The sequence below is a fragment of the Artibeus jamaicensis genome, unplaced genomic scaffold (genome assembly GCF_021234435.1).
Source record: "Artibeus jamaicensis isolate MK-2021 breed Jamaican fruit bat unplaced genomic scaffold, CSHL_Jam_final contig_444, whole genome shotgun sequence".
NCBI classification, from domain to species: domain Eukaryota; kingdom Metazoa; phylum Chordata; class Mammalia; order Chiroptera; family Phyllostomidae; genus Artibeus; species Artibeus jamaicensis.
In genome coordinates this window covers 223805-243755 of record NW_026521831.1, presented here as the reverse complement: position 1 = coordinate 243755, position 19951 = coordinate 223805, and the positions used below count along the sequence as shown (strand labels likewise).

The following is a 19951-nucleotide window of genomic DNA, read 5'->3' as shown; positions in this document are numbered from 1 at the left end:
GAGCACTTCCCACCACAGCCTCAACGCTGGTGGGCACCGCTGGCACCCAGACCACCTGGGAGAAAACCTCTGCTCCTGGCTTTAGGGCAGTCACCTCCAGTGACTAGAGGTCCAGGATGCTCCCTGGGATGTGGGCAGCACGTCTGCCTGTCAGGCTGGGCTGGCTGCCCTGTGCACCAGGGGGTCCCGTGGAGTTGGACGCAGGCTCCTCGAGACTCTGCCCCCAGCGTGGAGCTGCCCTGCAGCGGCACTGAGCCCTGCCTGGGCCCCTTCCTGGGCGGGCGTGGGGATCCCTGAACCAAGCCGGCGGTGACTGTCCTCTTGCTTACAGCCCTGACGAGGAGTCTTCGCAGAAGTTCATTCCCTTCGTGGGGGTGAGTAGCACGAGGCGGGTGTCAGCTGTGCCCAAAGCCTCCCTCAGCTCTGCTGCCTGCCTTTGAGGGTCAGGTGGTTCCAGTCTGATTCTGCGTCAAGTTGATGCATTTCAGAATCTTCTGCACCAATTTCAGCTGAGGTCTTGCCTTTGACTGCCTTCTACCTTATTAAAGGTTCCTGTCTTCTTCCCGTGTGTAGCAGGGGGTGAGGAACAGGCCCCTCAGCACTGTTCTGTGTCCCCTGGGTCCCGCTCGGCTCTGTGGTGCCCTGGCCACAGGGCTCAGTGCGGGTCCTGCCAGGTGTGGGCTACTGCCTGGCGTCCAGCAGGTCCTCCTCTCTCGTGAGGGGACGAGGGGCTGCCCGTGTCCGCAGCCTGCCATCCACCACGTGACCCCCAGCTGAGGTGCCATCTGAGAGCCGTGGCAGCCTGGCCAGGGGGCCTGGTCCTGGGGGAGTCAGTCCAGAGCAGCCTGTCCCCTCTGAGGTGATAGGAGGCCGGACTGGGGATGGCGGCAGCCGCAGCCCCTCAGGCAGCAGGACGGCCACTAAGTGGCCCGTCTGCGACTTGTCACTAGGATTGGACCTCACGTGGCCCTGCCTGGTCCCACAGGTGTTGCAGCACCTGGTGCAGGCGCGTGGCCTCTGTCCTGGAGCTGGGCCAGGCTGTCAAGCCAGGTCCCCGGTTGGCCAAGGGCTGCAGTGCGGGGCTGCAGGGGCGCAGGCCTCACAGATCCCGAGCACTGGATGTGGCTCGGGTCCAGCCCAGGGGCCACCACGGCTGCGGACCCTGGGAGCACAGGGCTGCCACGTAGCTGGCAGCCCCTCACAGTCTTCCAGGCACACCCTTGTGAGGGGGTCCTTACCACTCCCACGTCACACCGACCCCCGGGCAGCGGCTGCCCTGAGGTTGGCCCTGCCCACAGATAGGATGGCTTGGACCCACCCTCCCCAGCAGCTCCTTTTGGGGGGCCTGGAGCCTCAGGACGCGGCCGCTGCCAGCCAGTGCCTGTCGCTTTCCAGGTGGTGAAGGTTGGAATTGTGGAGCCGTCCTCAGCCACGTCAGGTAAGCCTGTTGTCCCAGCACTGTCCTCTGCAGGGCCCAGAAGCGGAGCTGTGTCCCCGGGGCCCACCCCTACCCACCACAGCCTCCACTCACCTCCGATGCCCCCACCCGGCCTACGGACGGCCCTGGGGCTGCTGCGGGGAGCTCAGAGCCGTTCCCCTGCTCCCTCCCCAAGGAGACTCCGATGACGCGGCCCCCTCTGGCTCCAGTGTGCTTTCGTCCACCCCGCCGTCCATGTCTCCTGCCGCCAAGGAAGCCTCACCCACCCCTCCCTCCTCCCCATCTGTGAGCGGGGGCCTGTCATCCCCCAGGTAAGCGCAGGCAGCTACTCCCCGACGGGCCGCCCACCTGACTCCCCCCCCCCCCCGCACAGCCAGCCCGGGTTGGAGGAGGAACACTGGCTGCCCCAGTGTTACGAAGCTGAAGGGCTGATGGGGGTGGACTCAGAGTGGTCAGAGCTGAGAGGACACGGCTTGCTCAGATAGGGGGCCCCCATGATGGGTGGGCGCAAGTCCTGGGCTCACTCAGGAAATAAATGGTGTCACTAAGGACAGAAACCGCAGAGAAGGGAGAGGCAGGCGCTCTGTCCGCAGATGGGGCCTGGGAGCCACGGAGCAGGTAGAAGGTGTCGGGGGTGGCACGTGGGGGGTTAACAGCCCTTTGCTGTCCTTGGGTCTCAGGAACAGAACTCAGCAGGCGAGACTTAAGTGGGGTCTGGGGGGGTCCTCGCAACTGCGGGGGCCACAAGGGACAACCCAGGCTCTGTGGGGGCCATGCCTGGGATGAGGCAGATTGACCTTGGCCCTCCAGACCCCAGGGGCAACTTGGGACTGCCTGGCCTGTGGACTCTGCCAGGACAGCACGGGTAGACCGGGCTGTCTCAGGAGACCAGGACGGGCCCACAGAGGGCAGCGGATGGATGACACCTTCCCACCTGCACCTGCCCCCAGGAGGCACTGTCACCATCTGAGGACGCACAGCGAGCCTCCCTCTGCTTCCCCAGCCAGGGTGTCGGTGCCGAGCTGATGGGGCTGCAGGTGGATTACTGGACAGCAGCCCCACCCACAGACAGGAAAAGAGATGCGGAGAAGAAGGACCTGCCCACCGCCAAAAACACGCTCAAGTGCACCTTCCGGTCCCTGCAGGTCAGCAGGCTGCCCAGCAGTGGCGAGGCTGCAGCCACGCCCACCATGTCTATGACAGTGGTCACCAAGGAGAAGAACAAGAAGGGTGAGTGGGGGACTGCCAGTGGGGGGCCCAGGTGGGCAGGCAGGGGTCCCAGGGCCTCCCCTCGGCCCTGAGGGAACAATAGGGCGGCCTGGCCCCTTCTCTTCCTAGTGATGTTTTTGCCCAAGAAAACCAAGGACAAGGACGTGGAGTCCAAAAGCCAGTGCATCGAGGGCATCAGCCGCCTCATCTGCACCGCCAAGCACCAGCAGAACATGCTGCGGGGTGAGCACCGCTGCCAGCCCCACGCCCGGCCCCGGCGGCGCCGTGGAGCAGGAGGGGGCCCACTCGGCACGTGCGCACCCAGGAGCACCCGTCTGGGACGCTCCTCTCAAAGCCCGAGTCGTGCGTCTCGACGCAAAGGGGACCCACAGCAGGACCCGGAACCGGGGCTCGGAGGAGCAGTCTTTTCCCATGAGCTCGGGTCTGGGGACCTTGCGGGTGGAGAACCCCTGCTTTCCTGCCTTGATTTTCTGGTCGAAGTGTAAGGTGTTTTCCATCCGTCTTGCAGACCTCTGCTGAGCCCAGGGGGTGAGGGCCAGCAGCCACCATGGTCAGGGAGAGGTCATGGTCAGAGCCACAGTGGGTGGCTGAGGGCAGACGGCAGACAGACCTAGCCAGCAGGTCCTTGCCCGCTGGGAGCCTGGGAGTCCCTGGGGGTAGCAGTCCCTCCAGCTTGTCTTAAGCACAGGCCGAAGGAGGGCTTGGTGCACGCCCCCAGCTAGCGGGCAGGGCAGGGACTCAGATGGCCTTGTCCCCGCAGTCCTCATCGATGGCGTGGAGTGGAATGATGTGAAGTTCTTCCAGCTGGCAGCCCAGTGGTCCTCCCACGTCAAGCACTTCCCCATCTGCATCTTCGGACACTCCAAGTCCACCTTCTAGCCCCGCCCGCCGCCCTCCATGGCCAAGTCCTGGAGGGCACAGCCGCTTTTCTGTTAACATTGCAGTTTACTACGGAGAGAGGCCTTGAAAACACAAAGAGAAACCGTCTTAAGTGTGAACGTGCTCACAACCTGGAAACTAACGGTGGCCCCCCCACTGGGGGTCCCCTAACTGCTCTGCTTATTAACCAGAATGCTCCGGCAGGCTGGGGGCCAGGCGGCAGTGCCGGGCTGCGGTGTCACGGTCAGTGCACTTCAGCCTGTTTGCCTCCCCCAAGAAGGATGCTTGCCTTTGAGACCTGCCCTCCCCGGAAGCCAGGACTCTGCTTCCCTAGGGAGCCCGCTCCGGCAGGTGGCCCGTGTGCCCAGATGGAGCTGGGTGCCAGAGGCCAACAGCCAGCCCCCTGCCAGGGGCATGCTGAGCGAAACACAGAAGCCAGTGAGCCCGGCCCTGGGCCCCAGCCGCCAACCAGCCAAGTGGCCCCAGCACCACTCACCGGTGGTTCTTAATAAACTCCAGCCTGGGGCAGTGGAGGTTTTACAGTATCAGGTATTTTTCATGCCTTTAAATACATGTTACAACGTAGCTGCCAAGCAAGTTCTTGTTCTTCTGAAGCCCCAGCCACTGGGCTGGGCAAAGCCAGCCAGTTCCTCCCACGACCCACCCCTGGGGCTGTTCTTGAGACACCTCCGTGCTTTGGTGAGCTGTCCCTGCTCCAGACTTGGCAAGCACATTGGCCTCCCCCTGCCTCAGCCGCTGCCTGCAGGGTGCAGGTGTCACCTGGCAGCACTGCTGTGGCCAGTGAATGCTCAGGCGGTGGGCCTGGTGGGTGCGGCTGGGGTCGAGCTCCTTGGAGTTAGGTTGTGGGTCTGGGTCCTCTCCTGGACAGCAGCCCCACCCTCTGCCTTCCCACGCAGCAGGAGAGGGCATCCTGCCCTGCAGCCAGGGTCCCCCCCAGTCTTGTGCCACTACATCCCAGGTCACCGCAGCACAAGTCCCCCAGTCTCTGCCCCTTGGTAGTCATGGCCCTGGGACCTGGTGCCTAAGGCTGAGAGGCACACAGACTGTGCTCAGAAAATGGGCTGCGGGTTGTACCAGTCTCTAGAGACAGGCTTCGCCAACACCCTGCGGCCCAGAGGGGCCCCATCCCTGGGGGAATAGAAGATGGCCCATCCTTCTCACCTGTACGCTCCCTGTTACCTCCTCCCCCAGGGAGCTGCGCAGGGTCTGAGTGTTGGTGGTCAATGGCCCTGGGCTACTTGTCGGACAGGACTTGGGCATGACCTCAGGAACCTGTGGGCAGAATGCTGGGCAGAGGGCCCCCCCCCCGCCCCCATGATGGTACCTCCTTGCTAAAACTCACCTTTTCCTACTTGCCTGGACCAGGTGCCTGAGGCTGCACCCTGGCCTGAGGCCCTGGCTGGCCCTGGGAAGAACCTGGGATGAGGATGTACCCTGAGCTCACGGCCTCTCCGGCGGCCTGTGCAGCCTGCCTGCAGCTGCCCAGTGAAGCACAGAGACCTTGAGCCTCCTACCCAGCCTCACCACTGGCCCTGGCCTTGGTCACTGCTCAAGTGAACTTTGCAGAGGTCACACTCAGCAGGAAGGAGGTGTAGGTGAAGCACCCTTGACTGCACTTTCTAGCTTCAGAGCTGGCTGCGGGTGGGCCCTTGTGTGCATGAGTGGGGGTGCCCAGCATCTCTGCCCTGTGCCCCAGGGCCATGGAGCCTGGCTGTGGAGTCCTGTTACTGAGTAATCTGGAGCCCACCTGCCACACCATCCCTGGGCCTGAGAGGTCGTGCAGGTGCACAGCTGCCACAACCCTTTGGGAGACCTGCTGTGTCCTCACCTGCACCTCAATTTCCACACTGGCTCAGTGGAGCTGGTCACGTTTCCCCTCCCCCCCTCTTGGGGTTGTTCTGAGGACACATGGGAAAGCACTCCCTCAAAGAAAGGGCACGCAGAATTAAAGCCGTCTGTGGCACCAGTGTGGTGGGGGGAGGGGTGGGCGGCCCCTCAGCAGGGTCTCCTAGCCCACGGGGTGACTGCAGGCAGTTGGCACTTGGTTAACCCACCAGTCACCATGGGCCACAGCAGGCACCAGGGAGGTGGGGGCCAGACCGTGCCCTCATCTGTAGCCCAGGCCACGCCTGTTTGTCCCCTGGTTCACTGTCTCCTCGGGGATCAAAGGCCAGTGTCCCGAGGCAGTTTTGCGGCCGCAGCCTGCAGAGGAGAGGACCTCTGGAGCAGCTGTCAGGATCCGAGTGGCCACAGCCCGGCGTGCTGTGCTGCCATCACCACACGTGGGAAGACCAGACTGTCCTTTGGGGTCTGGCCCTTGTCCTAGGACAAGACCCTGCCACTTGCTCCGAAGGGCCCGCAGCCTGACCACCTATTTCTTGACCCCTCTGCCCTCCGTGGGCCGGGGAAGGAGAGCATGTCCGTGTGAGGGTGGCCCTTACAGGTTTCCGCAGACCCCACCCCATTCAGTGAGCATTGTGTGGTCTCCAGGTGTTTATCTTCCTAGTTCTTTTTAATGGCAAGCACTATTATTACTAGACTTTTGAGGGGACAGATTCTTATCTGTCACGTGTGACCACACAAAGGATGTCAAGGTGCTGATGCGACACTAATAAACCTGGGGAGGCTTAAGCCCAGGCCCTCCGTCGCCTCCTGTGGGATTCCTGGGCGAACACAGCAGCCCCTTCTGTCCAGGCTCGGATCTCGCCCCAAATTCCCCACAGGGAAACGGGCCTTGGCGCCGCGGGGAGGGCGCTGTGGGGCCTGGAAGACGCCCCCACGGGCCTGGGCCCCACCGACCGAGCGTGCGAGGCCGGGCGCCGCAGTGCCGTGCCCCAGACAGACGCCCCTGGTGACGGACACTGACGACACAAGTCCGCGTAGCGGTCCCCTGGCCCGCCCGGCCCCGCCCGGCGCCGGGGCGCAGGCGCACCACAAGGCGGAAGCGGAAGCGGTGGGGCCGGGCCGCGGAAGCAGAAGGTCTGCGAGCTGGACTCCGCCCTCTCAGGCCTTCCAGGGTGTCCGTGGGCCCCACCCCTACCCTTTGACCCTCCCACCGAAGTGTCCCGATCTCTCCCCACCCCACTGCACCCCATCCCTCTCTTGCTGACCGTTGTAACACGCTCCCTGGTTTCCTTCCACTCCCGCTGTGCGGCCCCCTGACCCAGTCAGCATGTGGGAGGCCTGGGCCTGGAGAGGGGGCGCCCCTGGGGCAGCTTGCGGGAGGTGGAGCAGGACAGGGTGCCGAGGCTGCTCCAGCCTGGGGGGCCCTTGGGGACAAAAGTGGCAGCAGGAGTTGGGGGGCTCATCCAGCACTGTCTGGCTAGTGGCAGCAGGTGAGCCTAGCAGAGCCTGACACTGCTTCCATCTGTCAAAGGGACAGACTCAGGCAGCTGTGGGAACCCAGGTAGCTTTGGGGCCCTTCCCCCAGAGCCCAGAGGTACAGACCAACGGGCCACCAGCAGGACATGAGCAGCAGGAAGTGTTTGCTTACAGATCCCCCTAGGGAGAAGTCGGGGCCACAGCTGCCCCAAGGGCACAGACTGGCCTCTCCCTCCCCCAGCCCCACTAACACCTGGGGCCAGCCAAAGCCCCAGAGCAGCAGCCAGCAGGCACCGGAGACTCAGGACTGGGTAAGCAGAAGGGAGCCTGGCCTCGGCCACCCCAGGGCTCCCTTGCAGGAGCCACAGGCACTGGTTCTGGAAGTGGCTGGTCAGGTGCACGTGGACGGATGGGGCTGATGGCACCTGGGCCCAAGTGGCTCTGGGACAGGGGGCCCAGAGTATCCGTTCTCTTCCCAGGAGCGATGTGTGTGGGCACTAGGCTGCATTTGTAGCCCTCCCGCCTCCCATCACTGAGGGGGGTCTGCCTGCCTCTGCTGCGTGCTGGGGAGAGGGGCCTGCCTCCTTTCTCCCCAAGCGCCCGTTCCCTGGGCCATGCAGGTTGCACCAAGTGCAGGGAGCCCAGTCGGGGAGCTCTGCCCTCCCAGTGGGGATGGGACAGTGTCCTGCCCACCAGGCCAGCAGGCGGTCCACAGAAGGCCTTGTCTGAGGAGGTCATTCTTAGAGGCTCTGCTTGTGATGGCCGCAAAGGGCAGGTGCCTCTGTGCTCCCAACAGCTGTGTGATTCCCACACAGCAGCAGCCACAAGTGTGGATGGGGCACAGCCTCAGGGGATGTCTCGTGAGCAAAGGAAGCCCGATGCCCGGCTTCTGTGTGGTTCCCCATGTGTAGGGGTCAGAGCCTGGCCCAACGCATCAGGCGGGGACAAGCCAGGCGCACGGGGTGCTGGCCATACAGCAGGTTCAGTGTGTGGGAGCCCATAGACCCGAGTGCTCGGACAAGTCTGCTTGTGTGTGCGTGGTCTCAGGCTGACCTAAAAAGATGGCAGGGAAGAGAGAGCAGGCTCCCCAGCTGCCCGAGGGGGCCGCCCTGTGCCCTCCCAGCCAGGTTCCTGGCCCAAGGGCCTGTGTGGTACCTGCCAGGGTGCATGGGAACCAAACTGGCAGACCCCGTGGCTGATTCCTCAGGACAGTGAACCCAGGGTGTAAATGCACTAGTGTGTCACCTGTGTGTGGCAGATGTGGGGCCTCAGACTTTCTCCTGCGAGGACGGAAGGGCCTGGCGGCACTCTCGCAGGGCAGACCCTCCACACACCCTGTTAGCAGTTCTGAGCAGTGGGCAGATGGCCACGGGCCACTGGCAGGTGGGGAACGAGGCCAGGGCCAGGAGCAGGAAGCAGGATCGCAAGGCCCAGTGGGAGATAGCTCAGAGGAGAAGGCTTAGGGCAGAGACCCAGGAGAGGGCAGGCCCTTCTTTGCAGGCTCCCAGAGTGTGGTTTGGGGTCTGTCTCTACAGCTTTTACATCTCTGACCTTTGGCCACCCGACGTCTCCCTTCCCTCCTTCCCACCCTGGGGGATGTCAGCTGGTTGCTGTGGTATCAAGGACACACCAAGCTGCCCTCTCTGGCTGTCCTGCACGGTGCCCTCCCTCCTCGTCTTTCTCAGAGTGACCGATTCCTCCAGACCTCCCCACGGTAGGCCCCTGGTCAGGCATCGTCTCCCAGGGAGCCCTTCGCCTGGCTGACAGAAGTCAGCCCCAATGTTCCCTTTGTCCCCGTGTCTTCCCAGCCCAAGCCCCAAGGGAGCACCTTCATCTTCAAGGCTCATCGTAGCACGGCTGCTCACATGGGAGGCCGTGTGCTCACAGAGGCCAGGCTTTGAGAGGTCCCCGTGCAGGGTCTGCAGATCTGCAGCCCCCTGCAGTGGCTGACCAAGGTTTTGAGCAAGGCTTCCTAGTGAGCCTGCTGAAGTGACCTCAGGGCTGAGAGAGGGCAGGAGGGCTGCCCAACGGGGTGGCGGCCACATCCCAGTGGGGGGTGTGGGCTGGGCAGCGTGGGCAGGTCCACACTGGCTGTGTGGTGGGGGCAGCAGACACAGGTGCTGTGCCAGCCGCCAGACCCCAGCCCACCTGCCTTGGGGCTCTCAGTCTCCCTTTGACTGTGAGCTTGGTGCCGGGGAGCGCAGCGCCTAGGGGAAGAGCAAGCTGGAGGGACTGCCATCCCTCAGCAACCTGCGCCCTCTCGGACCAGGCGTCCCTGCAGCTGAACGAGGGGTGAGGGTGGTAAGAACTGTGGAGGCGGCTGCATGGCACCCTGGGAGGCCAGGGACCTGCCTGGTGGAGCGGAGGGACTGGAGTCCATCCTCGCCAGACCGGTCAGGAAGAGGGCAAAGGTGACTGCGCGAGGCCAGTGGCCTCCGCCAACATGAACTCCAGGAGAAGAGCAAACTAGAGAAGCATGTCCGATAGCAGAGACACACTGACCGGGAAGTAGGCGAACCTCCTTGAGACGAACTTTAAACACCGGCAGCGTCCCCCGAGACCAAGCGATGAGCACAGGCTCCCTGTTCTGGGTGAGGCTCTCCCAGGCGTCCCCAGGCCGGTGTCATGAAAGATAAGTGTCCCAAAACTTGTTTTCCAATTTGGGAACTGCTCAGATGGAAAACTGAGACTAGCTTAGGCATAGCAGATATGAATTCCTATCTCAAGCTTCAGTTTTGTAAGCAAGAGGGTCCTGGCACGTGATGTGTGAGCAGCAAAACCAGGTAGAAAATCTAGACATTGACCCAAATGCCTGCAGACAGGTGACGTGGGATGAAGCTGGCCTCTCAGTGCGTGTGTGGGACAGCACTTTTCCATCAACGGTGGTGGGCAACTGCAGCTATCCAGGAGAAGTTTGCAGCCATACTTCTCACTGAACATCACGATCATCTCCAATTAAGTATTGATGCCACAAAAGTACAAGAAGAAACCCTGGGGTGGGCGGCCCTTCTAGCCAAGCCTCAAAGCCAAAAAGCCACAGAAGAGAAGATGGATACATTTAACCACATGAAAAACAATCCATCTACAGCCCTGACTGGTATGAAATGTTTCTCACATGGATGTTTCTTCCCCTCCCTTTCTCCCTCCCTCTCTCTAAAAATAAATAAGATCTTTTTAAAACCCATGTCTATAGAGGAAAAATATGCACAAAGGGAGTCACAGCTCTTTGTTGGAGAAAGTACAGGCTTTTCAACAAATGGTGCTGGGACTCTGGACATCCACAAGCAGGAGAATGCAGTTGAACTCTTACCTCACGCTACGTAATTAACTTAAAGTGCATCACAGACATGAATGGAAGAGCTAAAAAAGTATAGGAAGTCCTAGAAGAGAATAGGAGTAAAGCTTCATGGCATTTGACTTGGCAATGATTTCTTGGATATGGCACCCACCACACAGGCAATAAAAGTAAAAGCAAGACTTCCGCCAAGATGGAGGTATAGGTGGATGTGCCGTGCCTTCTCACACAACCAAGTTTAGGGACAACTAAATATTAGCATCAGAAAACACAACCAGAACACGGAAAACTGAACTTTTCGGAAGTCTGCTAACAACAAATTCTTCAGCCCGACCGGTAAGGGGCGAAACCGGCGTCTGGTGAGGAGTTGCAAAGGAGGGCTCGGTCGGACCCGGGCGCGCGAATCCAGACGCGCGAATCCGGACACGCGGGTTCCAGACGCAGGATTGGACCTGGTGAGCGACCGATCGACCCACCGGGTGAGCGACTGCGGAGGAGACAGTGGGGAGGCGGTGCAGCGTGTTGACTGCGGTTGCCTGATTGCGTGCGCGAGCGAGGGAGTGGGTGGTTGGACCGGCCTTGGACCGGCTGCGGCGGCGAAAGAGGGCGCCGCCATTTCCCCGCTCTGACCACGCCCCCACATACAGCGTCACAACCCAGCGACCTGGGAGTCCAAGGCGCCCTTCTCACACTTAAAGAGCCAGAACAGACCAAAAATGTCGCAGGAAGACCTCAAAGCCCCAGAGATAAATCTAAGCGACGAAGAAATAGCAAAACTCTCAGACGCACAGTTTAAAACACTGGTTATCAGCTTCCTCACAGATCTGGTTGATTATAGCCACAAATTAGAGAAACATATGAAGGCTAAATTAAGGGAAATGAATGGAATTCCACAGGAAACCCATAGAGATGAAAAGGAAACTGGGACTCAAATCAATGGAGTGGACCAGAAGAAAGCAAATAATGGCCAAACAGAAAAGAGTGAAGGAGCAAGAATTCAAAGAAATGAGGAGAGTCTTAGGAACCTCCAGGACATCTTTAAACGCTCCAATATCCGAATTATAGGGGTACCAGAAGGGGGAAAGACACAGCCACCAGTGGAAAAATTATTTGAACAAATAATAAAAGAAAATTTCCCCAATCTGGCAAAGGAAATAGACTTCCAAGAAATCCAAGAAGCCCAGAGAGTACCAAAAAAGTTGGACTCAAGAAGAAACACACCAAGGCATATCATAATTACATTAGCCAAAATTAAAATGAAGGAGAGAATCCTAGAAGCAGCAAGAGCTAAGGGGACAATCACCTACAAAGGAGTCCCCATCAGACTGTCAGCAGATTTCTCAAAAGAGACCTTACAGGCAAGAAGGGGCTGGAAAGAAATATTCCAAGTCATGAAATCTAAAGACCTACAACCAAGATTGCTCTATCCAGCAAAACTTTCATTTAGAATGGAAGGACAGATAAGGTGCTTCTCAGATAAGACCAAATTCAAGGAGTTCATCATCACCAAGCCCTTATTATATGAAATGTTAAAGGGACTTATCTAAGGAAAAGAAGTTAAAGAAACATGAACAGTGAAAGAACAACAAACTCACAGTTATTAACAACCACACCTAAAACGAAAGCAAACTAAAAGAACAGCTAGATCAGGAGTGGAAATATAGAAATGAAGATCTCAAGGAGGGTTAGCAACAGGGGAGTGGGAGGAGGAGATGGGGGGAGAAGGTACAGAAAATAAGTAGCATAGACAGTAGATAGAAAATAGATGGGGGGGGCAAGAATAGCATGGGAAATATAGCACCTAAAGGACTTGAGACACATGGACATAAACTAAAGGGGGGTAATGGTGGGGATGGGGGGGCAGGGTGGAGGGGGAATAGAACAACTGTAACAGCATAATCAATTTAAAAAAAAATAAAAATTAAAAAAAAATAAAAAAAAACAAAAACATTTATATAGATATAGAATTAGCACTACCCATGTATAATACACAGTCTTATTTTTTCCTCAAAAATTTGGGCAAAAAAGTGTGCATTATATGTGGCAAAATATGATATATTAGTTTCAGATGAACAAAAAAAAAAAGTAAAAGCAGATAAATTGGACTTAATCAAACTTAAAAACTTTGATCATCACAGGACATTACAACAGAGTGAAAAGTAAATCCATGGGATCCGTAAAAATATTTGCAAATCACATATTTGATAGGGAATTAATATCCAGACTATAGAGAGAATTCTAAAAACTCAACAATAGTTAAAAAATCATACATTTCAGAAATGGGCAAAAGACTTGACTAGACATTTCTCCAATGATAAATAAATGGTCAAGCACATGAAAATACGCTCACCATCACCCTGGCTGGTGTGGCTCAGTGGATTGAGGGCTAGCCTGCAAACCAAAGGGTTGAAGGTTTGATTCCCAGTCGGGGCACATGCCTGGGTTGTGGGTCCGGTCCCCAGTAGGGGGCGCACAAGAAGTGACTGCACAATGATGTTTCTGTCTTTCTCCTTCCCTTCTGCCTAAAAGTAAATACTCTAAAAAAAAAGATTGGTAAACTTTATGTCTTTATCACAATGAGAAAACATGAAAAGGAAATAAGGACCAATTCATCACTGAGCAGAGGCAAACCTACTCGTCTGCACCCTGGTTGTGGCGCTTTGCTGGCTGCGTGTTTGAGCGAGGACACCAAGACCCTCCAGGGAATGGTGGCACGTGAAAGCAAATCCCAGCAGGAGGTGGGTCCAAGGGCACCGTGTGCCAAATGCAGGCAATGGAGGGACAGAGAGGGACTCTGAGAGGTTCTTGGGGCCCCACCCGCTGGCGGTGGGGCCTGGCCACTGGACTGGATGCCCAGGGGCACATGGGGCCAGCTGGCTGTGCTGAAAACAGATGCACAAGAGCACCTTTTGGGGCAGTGGAGCCCTTTCTACCCCACTGCTCCACGCCCGCAGGGGCACTGGGGCCAGGCCCAGAGAGACAGAGGTCGGCGTGGGCACAGTGAGGAGGACACGACGGCCCCTAGAACGCACAGACCTTTCACAAAGAGGGAGTTCCAAGTGGCCTGGAGGACAGTGAAAAGTATTGTGCCAGGGAAGTAAATGAGATTAAGGTGTTTGATCACAATGATCACAATAGGAAAAACCACCATGGATGCAAGTATTGGTGAAAGCTGGGGGGGTGGGTTAGAGCTGGCACCCCCTGCTGGCGGCAGGGGCTGGAAAATGGGGCCTAGAGCCATCCTGTCCGTGCTCAGCTCACGGACAAACTTCGGCAGCGGGACCTAGCAATCCTGCCTTGCTTCTGCGGGAAAATGAAACAAGTATGGCATTGTTCATTTTGGATGGTGCATCCTGAGTTTGTAAATATATTTTCCTTTTTATTTTTCCTGTGTGGCTGTTGTTCTCAGTTTTAAGCTGACCACATGCCCGAGGACACGCTGGGACAGGACAGCCCTTCACGGGCAGGCCTAGGAGTGTTCAAAGTGAGGAAGGGCAGTGACCTGCAGCCAAGATTTCTCTCCCCAGCAAAGCCATCATTTAGAAGGAAGGGCAGAGAAAGTGCTTCCTGAACAAAGTAAAGCTAAAGGAGTTCAACACCACCAAGCCCTTGTTATGTTCAAGGGACATATTTAAGAAAAAGATGATCAAAATGGTGAACAAAATGGCAATAAATTCACAGCTATCAAAAATTTAACCTAAACAAACTAAGCAAACAAGCAGAACAGGAACAGAATCATAGATAGGGAGAACATTTGAAGGGTTATCAGGCGCGGGGGGGGGGGGGGAGGGAAAATGGGGGGGAAGGTGCAGGGATTAGGAAGTATAATGGATAGGTATAAAACAGACAGGGCTTGTTAAGAATAGTATAGGAAATGGAAAAGCCAATTGTATGGCCCATGGACATGAATTAAGGAGGGAATTTATGGAGGGAATGGGGGTACTAGGCAGAGGGGGGAGAAATTGGGACAACTGTAATAACATAATAAAATGTACTTTAAAAATCTAAAAACAACAACAACAAAAAACCCAGGCTGGTGTTACTCGGTGGATTGAGCACCAGCCTGTGAACCAAAGGGTTGCGAGTTCGATTCCCAGTCAGGGCACCTGGCTGGGTTGGGCCAGGTTCCTCAGTAGGGGGCACATGAGAGGCAACCACACACTGATGTTTCTCTCTCTCCCTCTCTTCCTCCCTTCCCCTCTCTCTAAAAATAAATAAATAATTTTTAAAAGTAAAAATAAACTTGTCATCCCCTTGGCACTCCAGAGAGTGGCTGGTCTTCTCCCAGGAGGGGGCGAGAATTCAGACAGTGGTCCCTCGGGGTCCGGCCCACTTCTGGCCTTTCCCAGGTGGTGCCGTGGCCTCCAGTTCTCGTGTCCTGATGGCTTCCTCTGCGTTGTGTTTTCCCCTTCATCTCTTTCTGGTCAACTTTAGATGGGCTTGGGGAGACAAAGCCGACCTTCCGGCCTTGCCTTTTGGGGGTGCACATTCTCCCAGCCCCCAGTGTGCGCACCACAGCTGCAGGCCACGTCGGCACCGGCTGGACCAGGAGACCTGGCTGAGAGGTCTTACTGTCTGCGAGCCCAGGGCACAGCCCAGCAGGGCGGGTGCGGGCGGGTGCCGGCGTGTCCGGTGCGCAGCTGCTGTCCGAAGCTGCGCGAGGTTCTGTCCGCTGCTGTGGGAGCTGGAGCTGGGTCCTGGGGGCCCGGCATCCGCCACGGAGGGTGCAGAGAGAGGGCTGGTGGGGGCGGGGACCCGGTGCATGGCTGGCATGGACTGCTGCCCTGTCTCCGCAGGTGAGCGAACCACAGGAGAGCCGGTACCCGAGTCGCCACTGGAGCCTCAGCATTGATGAGCGGAGGCAGCGGGCCACACGGGGCTCCGCCGGGGTCTGCGCCCACTGCCCGGTGCGGGGACAGGGCAAGGGGTGTTGGGGGCGGTGGTTGCAGGGTGCCCCCTCCCCGCCCCCTGACCCTGCTGTCTCCCCAGGACCTCCTGCGGGTCTTGACCCAGCTGGCGGACGAGGTTGTGGACAAGGACGTGCTCATCCCCCACCCGAGGCCGCCTGCCCACTCCACCTTCCCTGGCCGCGCCCTACTGGCCCTCGGCGAGCCTTCCACACACAACGTGACTTCAGGGGCCCAGGCTTCCAGGTGGCCGCCCTCCTAAGAGCCCGCCCACCCCCACCACCTGTCTTGCAGCACCTTTCCAGGGGAAGCAAAGCCACTGTGGGCCCTCCTCACGGACACCTCACCCTGTGGGGCATGACCAGCCTCCACCCCACCAGACTGCTGGGCTCGGGATGCCTTCGTGGATCGCACAGCCAGATGCCCCCTTCCTCCACCGCAGCCACTGAAATTAAATTTGTTCCAGGCCTGTGCATTTCTTGGGACTGACCACTAGGGTAGGTGGTGGTTGGAGCTGGGGGAGGTGTTGTAAGGGGTGGGGGAGGGGGAGGCAAGGCTTTGGAGGACATCTGACCCCACCCCACCTGCTCAGAGACCCCTGATGGCGAGGGGTTGGGTGTCAAGGGCCACAGCCCACTCCTGCCCAGGCTGCCAGCAGGGCAGGACGGGAGGGTGCTCCTGCCCTGCCCTGGCCCAGGTGACAAGTGCTGTGGATTCCTGTTGCTGAGTGGCTTTGATGGACTCCGGGTCACACCTGCGGACCCAGGGCTCCACTGGCTCACCCTGCCGCTTTCCTGGTCTTGCTCAGGTGTCTCCTGAGGCTGGTGTGGCCAGCCCTCTGCCCCCTGAATGGTCTCAGGCCTTCTCTGCACAAGGTGTCCCCAACCAGGAGCTGGTTCCAGGGGGCCCCAGCAGCCCCCCACCACAGTGTCCCAAGCCAGGGAACTTCAGGGGTAAGACCTTGCACTGGGAGCCTCCTTGGGGGGGGGGGGGGGGGGGGCGGGGACACAGGGCCAACCCAACTTGTGGGGCAGGAGCGCCACCTGTTGGTGGGGCTGGCACAGAGCCTGTCACACTGGGTACCGCCGCACTGACAGATCGCCAGGGACCTCATGTCTCTGTGTGACTGGCTACAGTCAGGCTGTGAGCAGGCCCGGCTCCTTTCTGGGGGCTGCAGGGGACCTTCCGTCCATCCCTGGCCTTTTCAGCTTCTGGAAGCTGCCCACACCCCTGGGCCCGGAGCCCCTTCCTCAAGCTCCCAAGCTGGCAGCATAGCGCCCCCTGGCTTCCTTTGAGTGTCACATCTCTGTCTCCTGCCTCCTCTTCCTTTTAGGGACCATGTGATTGCTGGGTCCACTGGGTCACCCGGGACACTAAGGCTCTCAGGTTGGCGAGCCTCACCCACTTGCCATGTGACCCAGTGCAGTCACAGGTTTGGGGGAGGGAACTGTGCCTTCCACGGGGGCTCTGATTGGTTGGGGAGAGGCCACGTGTGCTGCTCAGCATCCCAGAGCCCTGGATGCCCCCCGACAACTGAGATGACCAGACCCCAAATGTCAACGGTGCCCCTGCTGGGAGCCCCTGGAAGAGAGGAGCGTCTAAGAGAAGGGCCCACCCAGCAGACTGGCCAGGCAGCACCTACCTGGCCAGGACGCCCTGGCCCCCACTGACAGCGGACACTGCCTTGCTGTTGCCACACATTCCTTCTCTCTTCTGAACTGTCCCTTCACGTCTGCTTCCCCACCAGGCGGGTCTCCCCCAGCTCCAGGAGGGTAATGCGCCTCCCTGGGCCTCACAGGGCCACCCGAGTCATGGCTATCAGGGTGCCTTGGCGGCAGGGAGGACAGTCTCCGGGGTGCAGGCTCCCAGGGCGGCCACGTGGTTGCCCATGTGCCCTGGAACCCGTCTGTGCCTGGGCATCAGGCTGGTGTGGAACAGGGGTCAGAGGCCACTCTAGATACCCAGGCTGAGAGGGGGCCCTCAGCCCAGCCCCAGGACAGCCACGGCCCCTCAGTGTCCCCCCAAATAAATGGCTTTTTTTCGGCTTTGCAAGAACACTCTCCCACAACCAACGAGAGTTTTAAAAAGGTGGCCCACTGAGGTACCACAGCTGGCATTTGGTGAAGGCCACACAGATGTGTCTGAGGCCCAGGCGGGGTCAGGGGGGGTGTGGGGGCGCTGAGGAGAGACAGAACACGTGCAGGGCTGCTCCTGCCACATCAGGGTGGCTTCCCAGAGAAAATGTGGTCACTGAAGTGAGTGAACACTTCCTTGCCCCACGTTGGAAAGGCTCTCCTCAGAAACCACACAGGGACAGGTGTCCCTCAGTTGGGGACAATGTTGGCTGACTGGCCTTGAGCCACGAGGAGCTGGCTGTGCTGCTTCCCGTGAGCCCTGTACAGAGTCGCAGAGGCAGAGGCTGCTGTGTCTCCCCTCCTGAGCCCCCTGGGTCCCCTGGGCCCCAAAAGCCGGGCACCAGCTCAGCCCCGTACTTGGCCCCAGGGTCTGTGGTGGCTGCATCCTCACTGCTGGATTCAAGGTCGGCTTTTACATTTTTAAAGACCTTTATTTCTTGGTGGGCTGTGTCTTCTGGGGGCCTGTTAGCTGGGGCACTTGGCGGGGACAGTTCTCAGGCTCCGCCTCCAGCATTCAGGACACCGGGCTGGCCTGGCGTTTGGTCCTTGTTTGCAATGTTCTCCTTCTGACAGTTGCCACATCTTCACCCTTGGGGACACGGGTCTTGTTGGGTCGGGTCATGGCCTTTCACGTGCAGGCTTCTGTGAGCCCTGGGAGCTCCCCTTGCAGGTGTGGAGCCCTTCTCTGGCCCTCTCCCGGCTCCAGTGGCCCTGGCTCTGGGCCTTCTCCTCCAGCTCTGTGTCTCCCCCATCCCTTGGCGCCCTGGGACCCTTCTGCAGCATCAGCCCAGCACTTCCAGAGCCCTCCCCTCTGGCAAAGCCAGTGGCCGGGGGGCTGAGGCCCTGCACAGGGGTGTGGCCTCTGGGCCTCCTTCACAGGGTACTGACCTCTCTGCATGGGCTGCCACCAGGATCCTCACGGTGGCCCTGGGAGAGCACTGTAGATCGTGTACCCTGCCCTCTGCCCTCCTCCCCACCAGCCTGCAGCCCTGGAGGCACCCACCCAGCGCGCCTGAATTCCTGTTGAGCCTGCGACAGCATTCGAGGGAAGTGCAACAGCTTCGTCTCACCCAGGACGCCTCCTGCCCCTTGCTTTCTGGATGTCATCTGGCTGCAGGGTGGCTTTGAGGAACTGTCTCCTGGCCGTCATCTCACTCCAGTGCTGTGACTTTGTCCTCTAGTGGCTGAGCTCCTCATTTGGGGCACGGGTCCGATGGACGCCCCCCCAGCCCCTGCTCCCCACAGGGCCCTCTGTGGGGCTGTCCCCCTGTGGTTGGACCGTGGGTGTGGGTGGGCCTTTACCGCTCACGCCCGTTCTGACTGAAGTCTGTCTGCTCTGCTACCAAGTGGATGACAGATTTTTACTGTTCGCAACATACCTCCATGTGCTGACTGACTTGGCTCCGAGGTGGGTGACAGGCACCGTGTTGCCAGGGCTCCCTTGTTCCGCCGAGAGGGGCAGGTGGCAGCCCGCAGGGGGAGCCGATGCTGCTCCACTTTGTGGGGGCGCATCTCATCTCTCATGAGGAGGCTTAGAATTCACGTGGCTTTCCTCAGACCCCAGACCTTGACCCCCCACTGAAAGCCAGTCTTGACTGCCTGCCTTGCTGGATGGAGGGAAATGGTGGGCTTCTCCCCAGGGGTCTCTGGTACCTGTGTGCGGGGGGGAGTGGCAGAGCAGGGCTTCATGAGGCAGGGAGCGACAGGCTCTATCTCTCATGCCTAGCAGCCGCCTGGGTGTTTTCTGGGAGTCTTGACTTTTCAGTCAGTTTGGTAGCTGTTGGTAGAAGACTTGATGTGGCAGGTTTGCTTTCCAAGGAGACGCTGGCAGGAAGTGAGTGCAGGCTGGTGGGAAGGGAGGGGAGCATTCTAACCCTCTTTGGAGTATCATCCGCCTTCTCCATCCCTGAACTCCCGCCACCTACTCCTTCCCTCCACAACCGAGGTCCCACCCCCTGGATCCTCCTCACTGCCCTCCCGCCTGAGCTTCTGAGAGGCAGCGGCTCATTGCCCTCTGTGGACCCCCTTCTGGCTTCCGTCAGCACAGTTGAGCCCCCCCCCCCCCGTGAAGCACCCTGCACTCAGCTGTGGGCCTTCTCTGAGCTCCACCCCCTGGATGCTGCACTGCAGGTCCCACCGGTGTCCCCAAACTAGACATCGTCCCCTGCTCCAGCCACAGGCCTGCTCCATCTGAGTAGGCAGGGCGGTAACCCTGGGTTTTGCTCAGACCAGTTCCCTGGAGCCCCAACACCCCAACCCTGCGCTTCACCACGGCTGGGACGCCACCCCCTTGGCCTCCAGCTTTCTCCCCTGGGGCGTGGGGAACCCTGGTCTTGGCAGCTCCACGTGGACTGGACTCTCCTAGGATCTCGGGCAACTGCCCGCTCCCACAGACTCCACACCACACTTGATGGGGTGGGAAGAGCAGCAGGTGCCTCACCACACAGGCGCCCCTCCAGCCCCCCCTGTCCTCTGGGCATGGCACCCCTGTCACCCCAACCCCCGGATCTCGGGCCCCCGGCCTGCCGGACTCGCAGTCTCAGCGGCCCTTCAGGAGGGCAGCAAAAGCGCAGCCGCCCACAGCCTGTTCCTCCGGCCAGAGGCCGCCCGCTAGGAGGTGGGATGGGGTGGTCCCAGGGCGGGAGGCGGGCAAGGCTACGAGGGGTAGGCAGGGGCTGGGACCGGGGCCCGGGCCGGGGGCGGGGGAAGGTGGCCCCGGACGGAG

General features: G+C 59.3%; 2 protein-coding genes across 10 annotated transcripts in view; both read left to right on the top strand.

The window, feature by feature from the left end:
- PACS2 (phosphofurin acidic cluster sorting protein 2) overlaps positions 1–4140 on the top strand; it is a 36250-nt gene extending 32110 nt beyond the window's left edge. For 7 of the 9 annotated variants that reach the window (XM_053666035.1, XM_053666034.1, XM_053666032.1 and 4 more), the window contains exons 19-24: positions 332–374; positions 1396–1438; positions 1614–1749; positions 2442–2668; positions 2777–2890; positions 3429–4140. In XM_053666035.1, the coding sequence (XP_053522010.1) occupies positions 332–374; positions 1396–1438; positions 1614–1749; positions 2442–2668; positions 2777–2890; positions 3429–3547 (682 nt within the window). In that variant the 3' untranslated portion in view covers positions 3548–4140. Of the gene's footprint in view, positions 1–331; positions 375–1395; positions 1439–1613; positions 1750–2441; positions 2669–2776; positions 2891–3428 lie in introns of those variants that run through there. The other 2 variants (XM_053666037.1, XM_053666038.1) reach the window with 2 other exon arrangements.
- Positions 4141–6847: 2707 nt separating this feature from the next.
- Positions 6848–15563, top strand: TEX22 (testis expressed 22). Its single transcript, XM_037132024.2, has 3 exons — positions 6848–7200; positions 14981–15091; positions 15174–15563. Exons 1-3 carry the CDS (start codon positions 7036–7038, stop codon positions 15351–15353), a joined length of 456 nt encoding a protein of 151 aa, XP_036987919.2. The 5' UTR covers positions 6848–7035; the 3' UTR covers positions 15354–15563.
- Positions 15564–19951: the final 4388 nt, after the last annotated feature.